This window comes from Agelaius tricolor, unplaced genomic scaffold (genome assembly GCF_023055355.1).
Source record: "Agelaius tricolor isolate 1412-34295 unplaced genomic scaffold, bAgeTri1.0.p SCAF_5, whole genome shotgun sequence".
Lineage (NCBI taxonomy): Eukaryota > Metazoa > Chordata > Aves > Passeriformes > Icteridae > Agelaius > Agelaius tricolor.
The window spans coordinates 47330506-47347212 of record NW_027269265.1 but is presented as its reverse complement, the minus strand read 5'-3'; the positions used below and the strand labels follow the sequence as shown (position 1 = coordinate 47347212).

The 16707-nt window shown below is 48.3% G+C and overlaps 1 protein-coding gene across 1 annotated transcript; it reads left to right on the top strand.

Annotated features, from left to right (window-relative positions):
• The first annotated feature begins 2179 nt into the window (after nucleotides 1-2179).
• Nucleotides 2180-5365, top strand: INS (insulin). Its single transcript, XM_071428426.1, has 3 exons — nucleotides 2180-2252; nucleotides 2803-3006; nucleotides 5229-5365. Exons 1-3 carry the CDS (start codon nucleotides 2180-2182, stop codon nucleotides 5363-5365), a joined length of 414 nt encoding a protein of 137 aa, XP_071284527.1.
• Nucleotides 5366-16707: the final 11342 nt, after the last annotated feature.

The window sequence follows — 16707 nt, the reverse complement described above, 5'->3', positions numbered from 1 at the left end:
TAGTGGATGGAGGAGTCTCCTTACAAAGCCCCTCTGTCAATAAAACTTGAGTTCAGGTGAGCTCAGGTGACATTCAAAAGTGCAAGCAGGAAAGCCCTGAATGGCAAATCTCAGCATGTGATTAACCTGGGGAACACCCTGCTCAGGAGCCTGTCCAAGGCAATCACTTGACTGAGGTCCATGGAACCCGGAGCAGTTGAAACTGCAGTCAGCAGTGCCCGATGACTGCAGGCACATGATTGCCAAGGAGATCTGGAGGGCAATTCTGGGGATTGTCCTCTTTGTGTGAGATTCCAGGTGCAAGGTCCCTGCTCTGGAGGAAGCATGAGTCAGACAAAACTTCTGCTCTAGGCTCTGGCAACCTACTTCAGTTGGGGTAAAATGCCAGGTTTTATCCTATGCAGCTGCTAATTCCCCACTAATTTACCCAGTAGTAAGAAGGTCTCAGTAAGTGAATTCCCTGAACTCCTGTCTTGCTGAAACCTGAGCCCCTCTCCATGGGTATACCACTAGGTCATTCAAGTACATCTAATATCTTTTTTGAGGGGAAGAGAGGCACAGATAGTGTTACACATTGTGCAGAAATGCTATTAGCTGTAGTTGAGCATCACAACTTGGATTTATTAGCAGGGGGCTGGGAGACCTACATGGCGGGGGATGTAACTGATAACCTTGTCTTGCATCCGTTTGAGCAAATGGGTCCTGTCCCTGTGTGCTCATCAGAGATTTAGCGCTTCTCACGAGCTTTTTTGCAATCACAGTCATTTAGCAAACATATGATACTTCACACTCACAGCCCTGACAGGGGCATATGGCACTTCCTACCTCCTAAATGTTGATGGATGGAATTGCTTTGACTATTCAAGGAATCAAAGGCCTGGTTCAAATCTCAAGGCCTTGCATTGATTTCGGTGAGCTTCCTTCTGATTTGTCCTGTGTATGGAGAATCAGGCTTATTCCAAGTTAAACAAGCAAGAGAGTTCAAACAGATGAAAATGTCTCCTACTCAGTGGTCCTGAACACTTGAAAAGTTGGAGCAATGGGAAGTTTGAAGATGATCTCATCCCCAGCATTTAAAATGTGCCTTTTCAGGTAGAAAAAAAAATAAAAGGAGAAAAGAAAAAGAAAGTATACTTTAAGCAGAAAAAGTACAAGCTCGCTATTGGTGGCAGAAAAGTTGAACACAAAGGTACTCAAATATTGGATAATGTTGTGAAAAAGAGCAAGAGCTAGATCTGTTGCTAAAATCAGACCCATAAAAGCCAGTGTGCCACTGCTGACCCACCATCTATCTCCTTTTAAAAGCAAATTTAGCAGCCAGAAGGGAGATAATCAGATATCTCCTGGTTTTCACTGGGATTTACCAGAAATGTTTCTTGATGGTGAAGACACCATTTTGGACAGAGCCCCAGAGAGAAGAGCTGAGATGCTCAGAGCTCCCAGCTGCACATGGCAGAGACTGAGCCTTTGCTCTGCTTAATCCCAGACAGGAATCCGAAGGGGCATGTGAAAGAGGGAACCTGCCTTTCAGTGGGAGAAGGGAAAAAGGCTTATTTTTTTTCACGACACCATTTCAAATGTTCAGACTCTGGCCCTGTGCTGAGGCAAAAGGACCACCCAAGGTCTCCTGCAAAATGCAGGTGTTATTCCTCCCCCTGCCCAAGCTGTGGACGCGTGTCTCTGGCTGAGCACCGCGTGGACAGTGAGCCTGAGCACAATAATGTGTTTTCCTTCTCCTAACACCTGACAGTAGCATGATTTCACCAACCACTTGGTCCCATTGCTGCATACTTTCCGAGGTGATAAAAATCAAACAGATTAACATGTTTGCTTTTAATTTTACATTTTAGAAGCAGCTGTTGAACCACCTCAATGCCAACAGTGTCTATTGCCAGCATTAGTGTCATTAGTAGTCATTGCAGCTGTAATAGCACCATTATCTCCTGCTAAAAGGGTCACTGATGGCTTAGGACAGAGCTTGGGGAAGTGAAAAGAGCAGACTAAATGAGATGGAAACAGCAAACAGTTGCTTCTATCTTAACCTGCATAAAGACCTGCGGATGCTTAATTTGCACAAGTAGCAAAAATTTTGGCTGGAGTGTCATCAAGGAGGTGGAGCTCTTGGTAGCTCTTGTGTCACTTGGGCTAACGGAAAGCATATAAATATGGGAAAGAGAGAATGGGGACATTACTACCAACCATCTTCATCCCTCAGAGTGAACTTCTCTCCACTTCTTGCTGCCACCTCTTGGGTAAGTTGGATTGCCTCCCTTTTACTTTCTACCTGTTGTGCAGACCCGTCTTCTTAAGTTGATGAAGCAGGCAGTGACAATTGTGGCTCATTTACCCAAGAAAATGAGGCCTCCTCAGGTCTTTGAGGAGATGGTGCTGGTTTTGGGCCATCACACATTACAGCGCCTTCTGAATGGGCAGAGAGGGTTTTTCCTCTGAAGGAGTCTGCTGATCTTAGTTCTACAGGATCAGAACTTAGTTCTACAGATCTTAGTTCTACAGGACATGTGAGGGCTTGGTGGGATGACTCTACCAGCCTTTTGAGGCAAGACAGCAGGGAGCCTGAGACTGATGGAGCATGGAGATGGGCTTATGGTTATAGTCAATAGTCATTTACTGTCACTTGTAAATCCTGGTGCACAAAGCTCTCCTTCCTTCTCAAACTAGAAGGTCCATCTCCTACTTTAGTCTCATTTCCATGCCAGAGGAGCTGCAAGACACATGATGCTTGATTACAACCTATTTTTACCTCCTAGACTTTCCTGTGTGTCCTCTGCCTCTTAACCCCAGGCCTCAGGCTGCCCACCATGGCTCTCTGGATCCGATCTCTGCCCCTCCTGGCCCTGCTGGCCCTCTCGGGCCCCGGGAGCAGCCACGCTGCTGTCAACCAGCACCTCTGCGGCTCCCACCTGGTGGAAGCTCTGTACCTGGTCTGTGGGGAGAGGGGCTTCTTCTACCAGCCCAAAGCCCGGCGGGATGCTGAGCAGCCTCTAGGTAAGTGGGGCTGACCGATGGAACAGCCGCCTATCCCTGACAGTGACACCAGGAATGCTCTCCGTGGGGAATGCCAGGAATACCTTCGGCATACCAACAGCGTAGTGTTGCCAGTGAAAGGCTCTTCAGGTTAAAAAGGCAGATGAGAGGGCGGGCAGGGAGAGAGGATTTATGAGGCAAAAGGAATTGTGCCTGGAAGCTCAAACTCGTCTATTTCTTTGTGTGGTTGTTGCACCAGCCTGGGAGTGTTCATAGGAAATAAAGGTGGGAGGAACTCGATAAGCCTCTTTCAGCCCCAAGACAGGGTCCCCATTGTTGTCCCCATTCCATTTCTCAGTCATGTTTGTCTGCTATGTTCATAAAAACCTCCAGAGAGAAAGCTTCCTCTGCCTTCTGGAGCTGCCCATTCCCAAGCTTAACTGATCTTCTTCTTGAGTGTTTCTTCCTAATATCTAACCTGAACATCCCTTGCTGTAAATGATTTCTTGTCTTCTCATTAGTGGACAGGGGAAGAGCCTTGTTCTTTCATCTTTATCATTGCTTTTTAAAATATTTGAATACTGTTCTCATGTCTAGTTTTGACCTCTCCTCAGCTGCACAACCCTACTGCCTTCCTAGGTCATATTTTCTAGATCTCTAAACATGCAACTCTGCATTTGTCCACATCCTTGCTGGCTGGTGAGGCCTGGAGAAACACATTGAATATTCTGGCTTCCAAGCTTCTAATCAAGACTGTAAATAGATGAAGAAGAGACCCTTGTGCAAATTGCATCCATTTCAATCCTCTCATTTCAAGATCGACCTTCACGTAACATCCCCTGACTGCAGTACATCTCTCCCACCATTTCTCTTCCCATCACATACTGTTTTCATTTATATCCAATTCTCTCTCCTGTGTATGTAACCACCCTGTGAAATAGTCTTAGGGGTCTTTGTAAGGTGAAACAAGATAATGACCTAGCAGAGAGTTTGCCCATGATTTGTTCGGGATGTCATTTGCCCATTCTCTGATTATTCATTTCTGGAGACCACCACAAATGGATTAGAGGTTTCATTAGCCAAACTACCTAAATACTGTACAGAGAATTTTAATAGTGCCAAAAAGAATGCAAGTATTTGAGGATTTTCTACCTTTTTTCCAGGACTTTTTCCTGAGCCACCACCTCTTTGTCACACAATCTGGTTATGTTTACAGTCTGCTCACAGCTGGCTTGAAGGATGAAGACAAGTAAATCACAAAACTTTGACTAGCTATTTCCTCTTCTACTTAACATTGGACCAAATTTTTCCCAAATTTCCCTTCTAGCACACTAGCATAATGATTTTGTGTTACTCTTGTGCCTTGTTCATTGCCTCACGCTTCAGGGGCTTGGGGATTTCGCATCTTGCACTGTACTTGTATTGCCCTAGAAACCACATCTCATTCTCACTTTCCAGGCATTTTCTCTTTGCTGTTAAGGGATTTTTTCTTCCTGCAGGAAAAACTCACTGATTTATTTGCCATTTTCCATATTTTCATTGGGCAACTAAAACCTGAACAGATCTGTGCACAAGTTTTCAAGTTCTCACCAGCAAATAATCATTCTGTTGAGTGTTATCTCTGTCCAAATACCCTAATTTATCATTGCTTCTAAAAACTTGCCCCCAGCTGTGAACACAGACACACACAAATGCTTTTTCTGTCAGCTTGGGGCTATATCCAGGCAGCCAACTGAATCAGGCTGTTCAGGAACAGCTGGGAAATGCACCCAGCCTCAGAACTGGACTGTCCCTGCAATCCCATGAACATCCCAGTTGTCTGCCCAGGCTCCCAGAAGAGTGCGTAGCTGCCTAAAGGGCTCTGTGGTCCCAAACTCTTCTCTATAGAGCAGACAATCCCATTTTTACATCTCACTTACTAGTTGCTCACCCCAGGGAAAGCTCAGGAATTCTCTTCTCCACACATCTTCCCCTGTAAAGTAAAGCCCCTGTATCCCTTTATCCCTCACACTGCCATCAGTCACTCAGCTTGGCATCTTCTGAACATCACAGGATTATTTTGGGAGAGGAAACAGGGTGCTACAAGCAGCACCAACCTGGGGAAACTTGTGCAACTTCCTTCCCATTTTCCAGCCAACTCTGGATTAGAAATCTGGTGCCTGCTCAGGGGGTGTCTGCAGGGCTCAGGAGCCAGGGCTGGTGCTGTGTGATGTCCCACACCTTCCTTTCTTCTCCCCTGGCAGTGAGCGGTCCCTTGCACGGCGAGCTGGGAGAGCTGCCCTTCCAGCAGGAGGAGTTTGAGAAAGTGAAGAGAGGGATTGTTGAGCAATGCTGCCACAACACCTGCTCCCTCTACCAGCTGGAAAACTACTGCAATTAGCAGCAGGGCCTGGCACTGGGGAGCTCCTGGGCCAGAAACATGCACTTATGCTACTGCACCTTCAAAGCAATTGAATAAATGTTGTGGATCTCTTGGAAAGACTGTGCTGGTTCATGTGTCCACATCTTTTTGTCTGCTTTAGAGTGTCAGTGTCCATGCTTGGGTAAAGCACTTTTCAGCCATCACTTCAGATTATCCTTCTGCCACAGGAATGACCTCCATGGGAATGAGGGAGGGAAGGGTATTACACAGCTTTGGAGCAGGTATATGGAGCATCCGGCACACCCAGTGCTTGGAGAACCAGAAGGAGAAGGCAGAGAGGTTTAAACAAGACTTCTCTTGCTAGGAAAACATTACATCTGTAACAATGTCATGCTGATCAACTTCCTGCAGTTCACAGCCCAAATATAGCCAGGCAGCTGGAGACTGAACTTCCTCAGCTACATAATGGAAACAGTAAAGATTAGGCAAAGAATTATGTCACCTATTCATTGTGCTCAGAAAAACCATGGATGACCACCATGGCCAATTCAGAAAGTGTGTCTAGCTCCTACTTGTGCTCATGGGAAGCCCAGGGAGAGTCCCTGCTGTGGGATGTGCTTGTTCATAAGGATATCACAAGCCATGTACTGAAAGTGAACTTAATCCAAGAAGGAGTTTTGAATCTATTCTCCATGTGCTGGGCAGTATCCTGGCTCCTGGTGCTGAAAACCTCTTTTTAGTATCTGGTCCCAGAATTGCCCCTTTCTGTGAGGAAAGTCTGCCCAGCGGTGCCAGCTGGCCAGAGTGTCCCAGAGTGTAGGGAAGGGCTGTGTTCCCTCTGCAGAGGGACTCCCGTGGCACTCTGCTGAAAGCCATGCAGAGGGGCTCTGTGGGATGGGCTCAGCCTGGCAGAGGTGACAGCAGCAGCCAGGGCTGCCTTTTGCTGGCGACAGATTTTGAAAGTTGGTCTGAGAGGAGCCTGTGGTTTTAACAGCCTCATTTCCCAAACCAGTTCCGACTGCCTCCAGTGGAGCTGCACAGATGGAAGCTGCCATCTCATCCCTGCCAGGATGCGTTTCTCCCAATCCTATCACAAGCACAAAACTGGCCAAACCACTACAAACTGAAAGGCTGGAAGAGCAGCTGGATGAGCTGCTGAAAAGAAGATACAGACATAAAAAATGAAATCAGAAAGCACTCATGATTCCCCGTGGTAACCTTCCATACAAATTCCCTTGATGCAGGCAAAAGCCCAAGACAAGGGCCTCCTCCTGCAGGTGCCACACCAGTGCTGCGGTGCTACTCAGCCAGTCCTGCTCACCCTGACCACCTTTTCATCCCTCTCCATCACCCCTTCTGCTGGGCCCCACTCAATATTCCCAGCAGCAGAGCTTTCAATTGTGACAAGCAGCTTCAGGCCAAAACTATGTGGTTATGAAAGCACAGCAAGATATATTGTGTTCCTGAGCTACTTGGCTCCACCAAACCTCACAGTGTATAGCTCCAGTGATTTCTAGAGGGGACTCCCTAGAAGCAATTCTCCTACCTATCCTGGTGATCCATGAGGTCAGGACAAGTGTTACTGAAAAAAAAAAAAAGAAGAAGAAAAAAAAGCAGAGCTATTGCTCATTGTAAGGCCACCAACATATTCAGGCACGCAGCCAAGCACCAGCAATCCCATCCATCCAGGAGATACCACCCTGATCCAAAAGGCAGATGTTCAGGTCTGCTTGGATGTTCTTGAGGGGAAGGACATCCACTCGTGGTGGTTCCTCCATCTGGCACAGCCCTGTTTATATGCTGGCACTCCTGCCCTGGCAGCGATGCTCTGCTCGGGTGAGGACAGCTCTTCAGAGATGCCCAGCTCATTTCCTGCCCTCTGCCATTGTTTGGTCTGATCCTTTGTTTGTTTGCTTTTTCTGAGTGCTCTCAATTAGGACTTGTTGGGAAATTGCAAATGCCACTTTTTCTGCTGGAAAATGTTGATTCATCAGTATCAGCACACCCCGCAGGACCGGACTGGTTTTAGCAAGGCAGGATTTGAAAGAATGAAGGGACATAGAAGGTTGCTCTTCATCCTCTGCACCCAGTTGCCCAAGTACATGAGCTATCACCAGACTCTGGGCTACCCATGTGTGGATGCTTTTGCTTCTGCTGAAAGATTCCAGAAGGTGAGCACCCAGGTCAGGGAGGGACAGATGGCCCCATGTCCAAGGTGTCTGACTCTCTGCAGAGCACATGAAGGTGCTGTTGCTCCCTTCCTCCCCAAAGCAAGAGCTGTCCTGGAGATGAGTGGCCTACGGTGAGCTACACTGCTCTCCAGGAGGTGCAGGAGGAAATAATGCATCAACTTTAAAACTGTAGAAAGCCTAAAAAAAAAAAAAGTTACACACTTTTGCTTTCCAGAACTGAAAATAACATAAAGGGCCAGCTCTTCACTTTTTAAAAGCTGCAGTAAGGTGAAGGCCAAAGGAGAACAAAGGTACTTTTCCCCCTTTTTCTGGAACTCCGGGGAAGAAACCCTGTGCATTTTCCACAATGGAGCACATGGCTCCCTGGCTTGCAAATGTGCTGCTGCTGGCTTGCTGACCCTGTGATGTGACAGGACAGGCAGCTTTAGCCCCCTACCCCACCCAAACCCAAGAGTGCGTGTCCCAAAGGTCCTTCCCGACATCTTTAATGGTGGTCCAGGATGGGATTTCTTTATAAAGCCTCCCTCAAATCCTTGTGGCCTTGCCTAGGCCATTCCCTGTTCTCAGATGTGCTTGGGAGATGCCAGATCTTATGAATTCCTGCAGGAGAAATGATTCAAGGACAGGGAATGCCGCATCCACTGACCTCCCTCCCTGCTTCTCCTCTTGCCAGGATTTGCATTGTGATCTTTGGGAAGCAAGTGCATCCAGTCCCCTTTATTCTGACTCAGCAGTTGCTCTGGAGTGATTTTTGCGGTAGCGGTGGGGCATCATGCCTGACTAAAATATCTTGGCTCTGCTACTCTTGCAACAAACTTCCAAAGGTCTCATGCTCGTGGTGGAGGGCAATTTGAAGAGAATGCAAATAAAGGCTTTGGTTCATTCATGCTTCTTGAATAGAGAATAGAAAGCTGAGCCGCAGAGGGGATTGCAAGGCAAATTCCTTGGGCTGCTGAGCTGTTAACAGTGCCTAGAAAAGGAAGGACCAAAGTGTCCCCTGTCTGCCACGTGCACCAACCCTCATCCAAAAGGGCAGCGCTATGGTTTCCAGGAAAAGGGAGTGACGTGCACAGAAATGGGAATGAGGGGAGCCTCTGCAGGGTGCTGGCCATTGGGTCCCTGGAGGCTGGGGATCAGATCATGTCCTCCAGGTTGCTGGATGGGCTCTGCTGCTCCAGCTTATCTGGAGAGGAAGGGAAGGCTGCCACTTTCCCGGAGCTAATCCGACTCTATTATTTCCTTTCCGGGAAACCAGAGATAGAGAGCTCTCTGTTACTCTGGGAATTTAAGAGATCCACTTTAAGAAATAGTCAGACTATATTCTGGGATTTATGTCTTTTTAACCATCTTATCAACATTTTAGGAAATTTTAAACCTGCTTACAGCATCTCTCCTTATCTACAGAGTGAGTCCTAATAACAGACTTGCAGCAATGACTTGAGTTGGAAAGCATGCACTGAGCAGATTCTGTGTTAAGATCTCCATTTCACTCTGGCTTAGACCAACTTCACCAAAGACACCTATCTTGAACAAAAAATAGTCTTTCTTCCTTCTCCTTTCACTCTGGGCAGGAAGAAAACTTTAGGTCAGGCTATAAATTGATCTGGAAAGTCACTGCCAGTGCATTGTCGCTGGCTGAATTATTCCTGCATGCTGTGGGGAGGAAGGAGGGTGGTTTTTTCCAAGCCAAATGCCAGGCTGGCTCTCACATGCCCCCCAGTCCTGTTGGGCAGAGCAGGCAGGAGCAGATCCAGGACAATAATGGGAAGCGAAGCAAGCCTGTAGGAGCACACAAGGAAATGATCTGAGCCTCAATCATTTCCCTCCGTCCCTCAATCCTTTCCCTCCATTCCCAGTCGTCTTCAGGACTGTCAAGAAAAGGTGGACAAACCTCCTGAACTCCTCCAACCTCCTTTCTGTTGCTGAAAAGAGACAGCCAAAATACCACTTTATTTATTTATGTTTTTCATGCCTGGTACATGCCAGGAGTGCCAGGATCTCCAGAATGCATGTGGTTGCTCACACTAAAATTTCCCACAAATGTTTTCAGATTTTGGAAGAAAATGGAAAACAGAAATAAATTTGGCTTTTGATTTCCAGGTTGTTGTCGTTTGTTGTCATTTGGGCTTTGTAATGCTGTAATTTGGCAGTGGGGATGTTTTACATAGCTGCCAACTTCTGAAATGTAACTTTTTGTCAGAAAATAATGCAGCTTCCTCTTTTCTAATCAGAAAACGGAAAATCAAGTATAAATGACACCACCCACCCTATACTGACGAGAAACCATTCTGTGGAAGTTTCAATGGAAAAAAATCTACCCTTTTTTCCCCTTATCAGAAACCTCCTCCACTTTGGAGTCTGAGACCCAGCAGGGTCCTGGCTCTGCAGACTTTCCTGCCAGTGGGTCTTGCACACCCAAGTTTCAAGCTTTTCCTATGTGTTTTGGGAGATTTTTAAAACTTATCCCAAAGAAATACTGTCTTGGCCCCTGGGTTTCTACTGATTTCAGTGGCAAGAAAAAGAAATCACCAAGTGAAAAAGTCAAAGCACATCCAGGTTGCACACCATAGCCTGCTTCTCTCCTGCTTCTGAAGTTGTTTTTTTTTCAGTACATCTGCAGCCCAAATCTGGACACAATTTTTTCCAAAAGCTGGCACCTTGTCTCAAAATAATGAATTTCAACCCCAAATAAGGGGGAAAAAAAGCTGCCCCCATGAAATCCTGTCGAAATGTGGAGAGGTTATTTTTCAGTCCTAGTCCTGGTGCAGATGTTCTGAGGCAGGTGTTCAATGTGCAAACCTGTGCTCCTGTGGCATTTTGGCTCACCAAACCAGGGGTGCTTCTCTCAGGTGTGGGAGCTGTGACAGGCAGGGGATGAGGTCACCCTTCAGTCCCTGCATCCAGGGTGCAGAGGGGGCATCTGGCTCAGCCTGGCTTATGCCTTAAGCCTGTGGGAGGACCACCAAAGGCTGAAGTCCCTCTTGTTAAGCACTCCTCCAGCAGCAGCTCCTTTGCCCTGAAAGATCCTTGACTTCACCTCAGGAGCAGTGAGCAGCACTGAGCACTGACATCATGCCCATTTTTCCTTTATGGTTTTGACTACAGAGCCTGCATATCATTCTCAGGATGCTTGCCCTTCCTCACCCTGTGGAGCTGTTGCTTTGACTGCCCCGTTTCTCTGTGCATCCCATTTAAGAACACAGGACTGGGAGCAACTTCCAAGCCAGTTGCCTTGTTCCTTGCTAACCTCACATCACTGCCTCCTTCATCTCCAAAAAGACTTTAACATCCCAAGTTCTCCCTTTAGCCTGTGTGCAGTTTTAGTTTCTGGAACCTTTCCTGAGGAATTCATCCTCTCCTGTTGGGTTTCACAGTGCTCACAACCTGGAAAAGATCCCGAGGTTTCACATATCTGTTCAGAGCAAAGCAATTACCCGTGGCTCTGTCACTGATATCGGGCAACACAAAAATGTTGGGAATCTGTAAAAGCCGGATTCCTGCCACGGCTTTCCCTTCTCCTGCAGTCCCGGCTGCTGCCAGGGGATGGAGCGCAGGTCGGCCCGCAACTGGATCCGCACCCCTGCCTGCAGCTGCCTGGCAGCGCCGTCCAGGGGCAAGGGCACCAGGGACCCGCAAAAACAGGGCAAAAATAGGGGAGAAAAACTGATACATACAGACCGTGCTGGAGAAAAGCTCCATGGAGATGTGGTGCTGGAATAAGTCTTTGCACCGAGGCCATGGGAGCAGCAGAGCTGGGGCAGCCAGGAGATGGCTGGAGCAATGGAAACAACCTGGCTGTGAACCCACGGGACCCTCCTGGCGTGGCCAGAGACCCGCAGAGAGGATGGCCTGGGTGCCTGATGCTGCTCTTGCTCTTCTCTTTCTTTGAAGGTTGCTTTCCTTCAAGGAAGATTTTGGGTGCCTTTCTGAACCTCCTTGGAGCTGGGACCTCCAGCCTGGCTCTCCCAGTCCAGGGCACCCTCAGCACCAGTTCACTGCCACCCTGCAGCCCAGCTCCTTTCTGTGCACTCTGCCCAATATTTCCCCTGATGCAGCAGAGACCCATGACCCGTTTTGGGCTGCATGGGCCTGTGTTTTCAAGCCACAAATCACCTTTGTGAGCAGACCAAGGTTTAGGTCTGCAATAACCTCCAGCTGCAAAGAACCTGTGCTGTGCAACAACACCCTGGGCTCTTGTGGCACTGGCACAGAGCATAGATATGTGTCCTGAATGAAACATTACAGTTTCAAAGTGGGGCATCTCCCCACCCAGCTTTGCCACAGGGCTGATGCTCAAATCCTCACTCCCACACCTCCCATTTTATGGGATCCTGGTCCCCATCCTTGGCCATGACACAGCTTTGAGCAGCTATTCTGCTGCTGGGCACAGCCATTAGCCCAGCCAGCACCTCCTCACGGGGATGAGGCCCTAATGAGGGTTATGAAATGATGCTACAGCCAGCAGAGGGAGTGCTCAGAGCTTCAGGATGCACAGGGACAGCTTAGGAAGCACCGAGAAAATGTACTAAACCCAAGGCGGGAGCGATGGAGTACTGGAACAAAGCTTCTCCCTGGCTCAGCTGCCAGCCTGGTGAGGCTCAGCTCTGAGAGGATGGGGAAAAGGATCTGCCTGGAAATGAACCCTCCTGGAAACCTCGGGTACTGGATGAGCCAGAGATGAGGATCCACAATGAGAGACCACAATGCTTGAGCCTCAGACTCGAGGAATTTTGCAGAGCCTGTTCCAAACTGCCAAGTGAAATCCCCCCATTCATTCACTTCTGCATTTGGGCTCTTAACTTTGGGCTCTGGGCTTTCCAAATGAAGTCATTGCTGCATCTCAATTAGTAAGTAATCACTCCTATAGAATTTTATTTCCAAAGCAATTGTCCTTATGCTTCACATAAGTGCTGGGATCAGGAGGCATTCTGTGGGCTGGGAGTTGTGGGAAGCTTAGGCTTGACTCTGCCCACCAAATGAATATTTTAAGCAGATCTTCATTTGATTTTAGGCCAAACAGAGCAATTTGTATTAGTTTAGTGAATTAAAGACTTAACATCTGGCAATATCTGTAACAGTCTCTTAAATTATTCTCCAGGAAATGCCTCAGTGGTGGCGGGAGCTCTCCACTCACACACAGTATCAGAAATATAATTAGTTTCCCAAATGCACACCATCAAAGACTCATGCCTGGTCCTTTCCTAACTGTGTGGATTCCCCAGATTTTTAAATGAAAGCCTTTCAAGCACCAATGGGCAATTTTGCAACTCATCTCTAAGCAGATCAATAACTAAAAGCAATGTAATGAAGTCAGGTGTCTCTGGATTGTGTTAGGACAAGCCCATGAGGGGATTCTGATGTGGATGAGATAAATGCCATTAAATCACTTGCAGGGTGAGGTTTAAGTGGGGAAAGCCCAGCACTGGGTGTTGGGAAGGTGCTGTGCAGGGTGAGCACCACCGCGGGCTGATTAACACTGCATGCAAACCCCATTGCAAGCCTGATAAAAGACAATGGGACACATTTTCACCACTAAATACATCAGGGATGAAAGGGAGCTGGGGGAAGAAGCAGAAAAGAGCACCAGGAGTGACCTGACCTGCCTGAAACCTGCTTTTTTACTGGGGAGCAAGGAAGCTTGCCCTACATATGTGGAAAAAAAAAAAAAAGTTGAGGGAGACTTTGTGGCAACCAAGATGGTGGTTTTGAGAAGAGTCCTGATGGTGCACAGTGGCCAAATGCCTTCTGAGATTTAATGCCTAGAAGGTGAAGTTAAGCCCATCTGGACTGGAGTGGTGTTTGGTGGGCAAGAGGCAGCTACTCAGAGGGATGGTCCAGCTGTCAATAGGAAAGGTTTGTGGGGTTTGAATCAATGGAGGTGACACACGTTCAGTGGAGCAGAGCCAAGGCCAGAGAACGTCTCTGCCTGAAACCTTTCCCTTTTGCAGCCATACCCCATTCCAGCTGAGATGTGGCAGTGAACCCTGCCAGCAGCCCAGATCAAATGAGGAGAATAAATCCATGGAAAGGAAATGTTCCCTCCTACCTGCAGTTGCTTTCCAATTGAATCTTCCTCCCTGGTCAGGAGAAATCTCGAGCAGCTCTGCAGAAGAAGACACTGTCCCACAAACTCTGTCATGTGCTGTGAGCTGGTCCCAGCTTTTAGGTGGAGATGCTTTGAACCCAAGACAGCCTGGTATTTCCAGCTTATAGTTACTCAAAATAAGTCTGAGAGGAAAGACAGCACTTGCTTGTGATGTGAATGATTCCTTCAAACCCTGAGCCTGTCTCACTCACAGCAAACTGGGACTGGGAAACCTTCATGAAGATGGAAAGGCCAGTCCTGTGAATGGTTCAGTGAAGGAATAAGGCAAAAAAAGGCAATGCAAAATGGCTCAAGCAGTGATTCATTTGGACTTTTATTATGATTAACTTGAAATCAGCAAGATTTTGTCAGCAAATCCATTTTATATACAAACAGCCCTCTAAAATCAGTCTTAGATGGCAATATCCTCCACATGTGCTACTGCAAATCCCCTTTTTGACAACACCTGATGGCTGGTGCAGAAGCAGGAGAAAACTCCATCCTGCAGAGCAGTGGGAGCTTTGGTATGGGGCTTTTCCCCTTGACTGCCACACCCTGCCCCTGCAACCTGTGCTGCAAACCATTTTATTCAGATTTTATATCTGAATGCCAAAGACAGCATCCTCTGGGCAGCCCAGCAGAGATCTAGGCACTCACTGGGGCTGTGAGGTTCAACACAGCAGGGCTTTCCTGACAGAACCTTCTCATCAGGGCTGCAGGTCTCCCAGCTCCACAGCAGAGCTGTTCTTCCCCAGTCCCTCTGGGAGCTGGGGCTTGCACATTTGGCATTACCTTCCTGACAAAGTCACCGACAGCAGCAGGGTGGCAGAGCTCAGGGACAGCCCGTGGGGACTAGGGCTGTCTGTCAGAGAGCCCTGGAGCAGCTTGCATTATGAAAAAAGGGCTGTCTGGGAGGCTGGCTCCCCACAGCCTCTGAGTGGCCATGCCAGAGGAGAGGCAGGTGGGAAAGCAGATGCTGTTTGGGTAAATGTGTGCCAGCAGCGTCTCCTCAGTCAGGTGTTGAACATTGGAGCCAGGTAGAGCACAGCCAGGCTGAACCAAGTGAGGTGCCCACACTCCTCTGTGTTTGGTCTGAGTGGCTCTTGCAGCCTCCTGTACCTCCACCTCCCACCCCACACCTAACTCCGTGCCTGGAGCAGCAGGATTTGGGATGCAGAGATGCTGCAGCCTGCAAGGGAGCTCCATCCACCATCTGGGCTTAAGACCTCAGGAGATTCTTGCCCCCACCAGATGGTCTTGCAAAAGCAGCACAGGATCAATCCTGGTGCTGGAAACCAGTGGGCAGAGAGAGGCAGAGCACAGAGGCTGGCATGTTGGTGACCAGGGCCCATGTGGTGGTGGCAGGGGTAAGAGCAGCCCAGAAGATGGGAACCACCACCAAAACTCTCCAAGCATGGTGGAAGTGGCTCCCTCAGCCCCAGCTTTCTCAGTGGCCTTGTGCAGGTCACGCAGCCCACTTGCAAACCATCACCATTCCCTGGATCTCATCCCCATGGGTTACCCATCAGCCAGGGCAGACCTTCAAAGCAGTTACTGAAGCTCAAGGGCTGTTTTCCATTTTATTGCAGGGATCTGGGGCTGCTTCCACTCTGATGACCAGAACCTGGCTCCGGCCATGGCTATCCTGGCAGAATCATGCCCAGAAAAGCATGCCTAATTTAAAAGCCAAGTGCCAACACCCCAAGCTGGTTGTTTAGACTAAATGAAAGGTTTTCAGGAAAAAAATCAGCCTGACTTAAATTCCACCCCCCTTCCCCAGGAGATTAGTCCCTATCTGGTTGCCTCCCGAAGGTGGGAGCAAAGGCTTAGCAGTGAGTCATCTTTTGCTTTGTGTGCCCCAGCAGTGCTATTACTGCTCTCATGTGGGTCTCTGGGAACGGAGGGCGGCTGTGGGTGGCAGAAAGCGGCCACAAAGCATCAGCCCACGGTGGGTTTGCACCCCAACCGCACTGCTGCACGTAGGGGGGTCAGTGAGGCACCCCCAGAGATATCACCCTCCCCAAGACAGCTCTGGCTCAGAGCAGGCAGGACCTGCATGAGTGGGGTCTCAGTGGATTGGCATGGGAGCTGTTGAAACACCCCAGTGACTCAGACAAATGATGCTCATGTGAGTTAATTAGTGAGCGAGGGTAGTACTCAGCCTGCCCAAGTGAGCCCAAAGCCCCTGGGCTGACTCACTGGGAACAGTGAGGTTCCCCCAGAAAGGGATCCCAAAGCAGCTCATAGGAATCAGCAGTTGCAGGTACTCATCCCCTCCAATGACAGGAGACCGAGTGGGACCCAGCAGGTCTGGCCTGAAATAATTCCCCACCTCGGTCACTGGGATTTCTTGGAGGGAGAGCGACTTTCCTCTAAAAGGAAAGGGGATGCCTGCTACCCATTGCAGGATTTTTCTCTCTCCTTGTATCACATGTAGAGACAAAGGAATTCATTCTATCTCTGGAAAACATATTTTTAATTTTTTTTTCTGCTTTGGATTAGGTTCGTGGAGAAGAGATTGTTCCAGTCTGGCACCTCTTGTGGTTACTGTGCTTGTTTTGACTAAAAAACACCCGTGTGATCTCTACATATTTGAAATGGTTGCCTTTAATGCAAAAAAAAAAAAAAAAAATCTAAACAAAAATCTCTGCAACTTACTTTCAGGGAAAACAAAAATTTCTTTGGCATGAAGATCTACCTTGTGGACTGAGATGGCTCAGCAAGAGACCCACCTGGAGAAATGAAGGGAGGAGAGGTGGGCAGATTTGGAATGGGGACACAATTTCCATCATTGCCATTACACTTGCTGATCATTAGATATGTCCAGGTACTTGCATGGTGACAAGGGCTCACTACAGCCACCTCTTATAGTTAGAGATGCCCTAAACTGGGACCAGCTGAAGTCAAAAGCATTATTTCCAGTGTCACAGGCAGGCAGGGGGTCATGTCCAGCTCATACATGTCAGGCACCGAGGGTGTGCATCCCTTGAGCTCCTCCGGGAACACAGGCAGAGGTTAGGATCCCAGAGCCATGGGAGGTGGCTGACAGAGCCTGTATCACACATGGATTATGCAGGGAAAAG

What these genes read in the sequence shown, in the direction of transcription:
- INS (XM_071428426.1), top strand. Translation starts at nt 2,180, where the DNA reads ATGGGGACATTACTACCAACCATCTTCATCCCTCAGAGTGAACTTCTC. An exon ending in TTCTTGCTGCCACCTCTTGG is followed by an intron (nt 2,253 to 2,802) that starts GTAAGTTGGATT and finishes TCTTAACCCCAG; the next exon opens with GCCTCAGGCTGCCCACCATG. An exon ending in GGATGCTGAGCAGCCTCTAG is followed by an intron (nt 3,007 to 5,228) that starts GTAAGTGGGGCT and finishes CTCCCCTGGCAG; the next exon opens with TGAGCGGTCCCTTGCACGGC.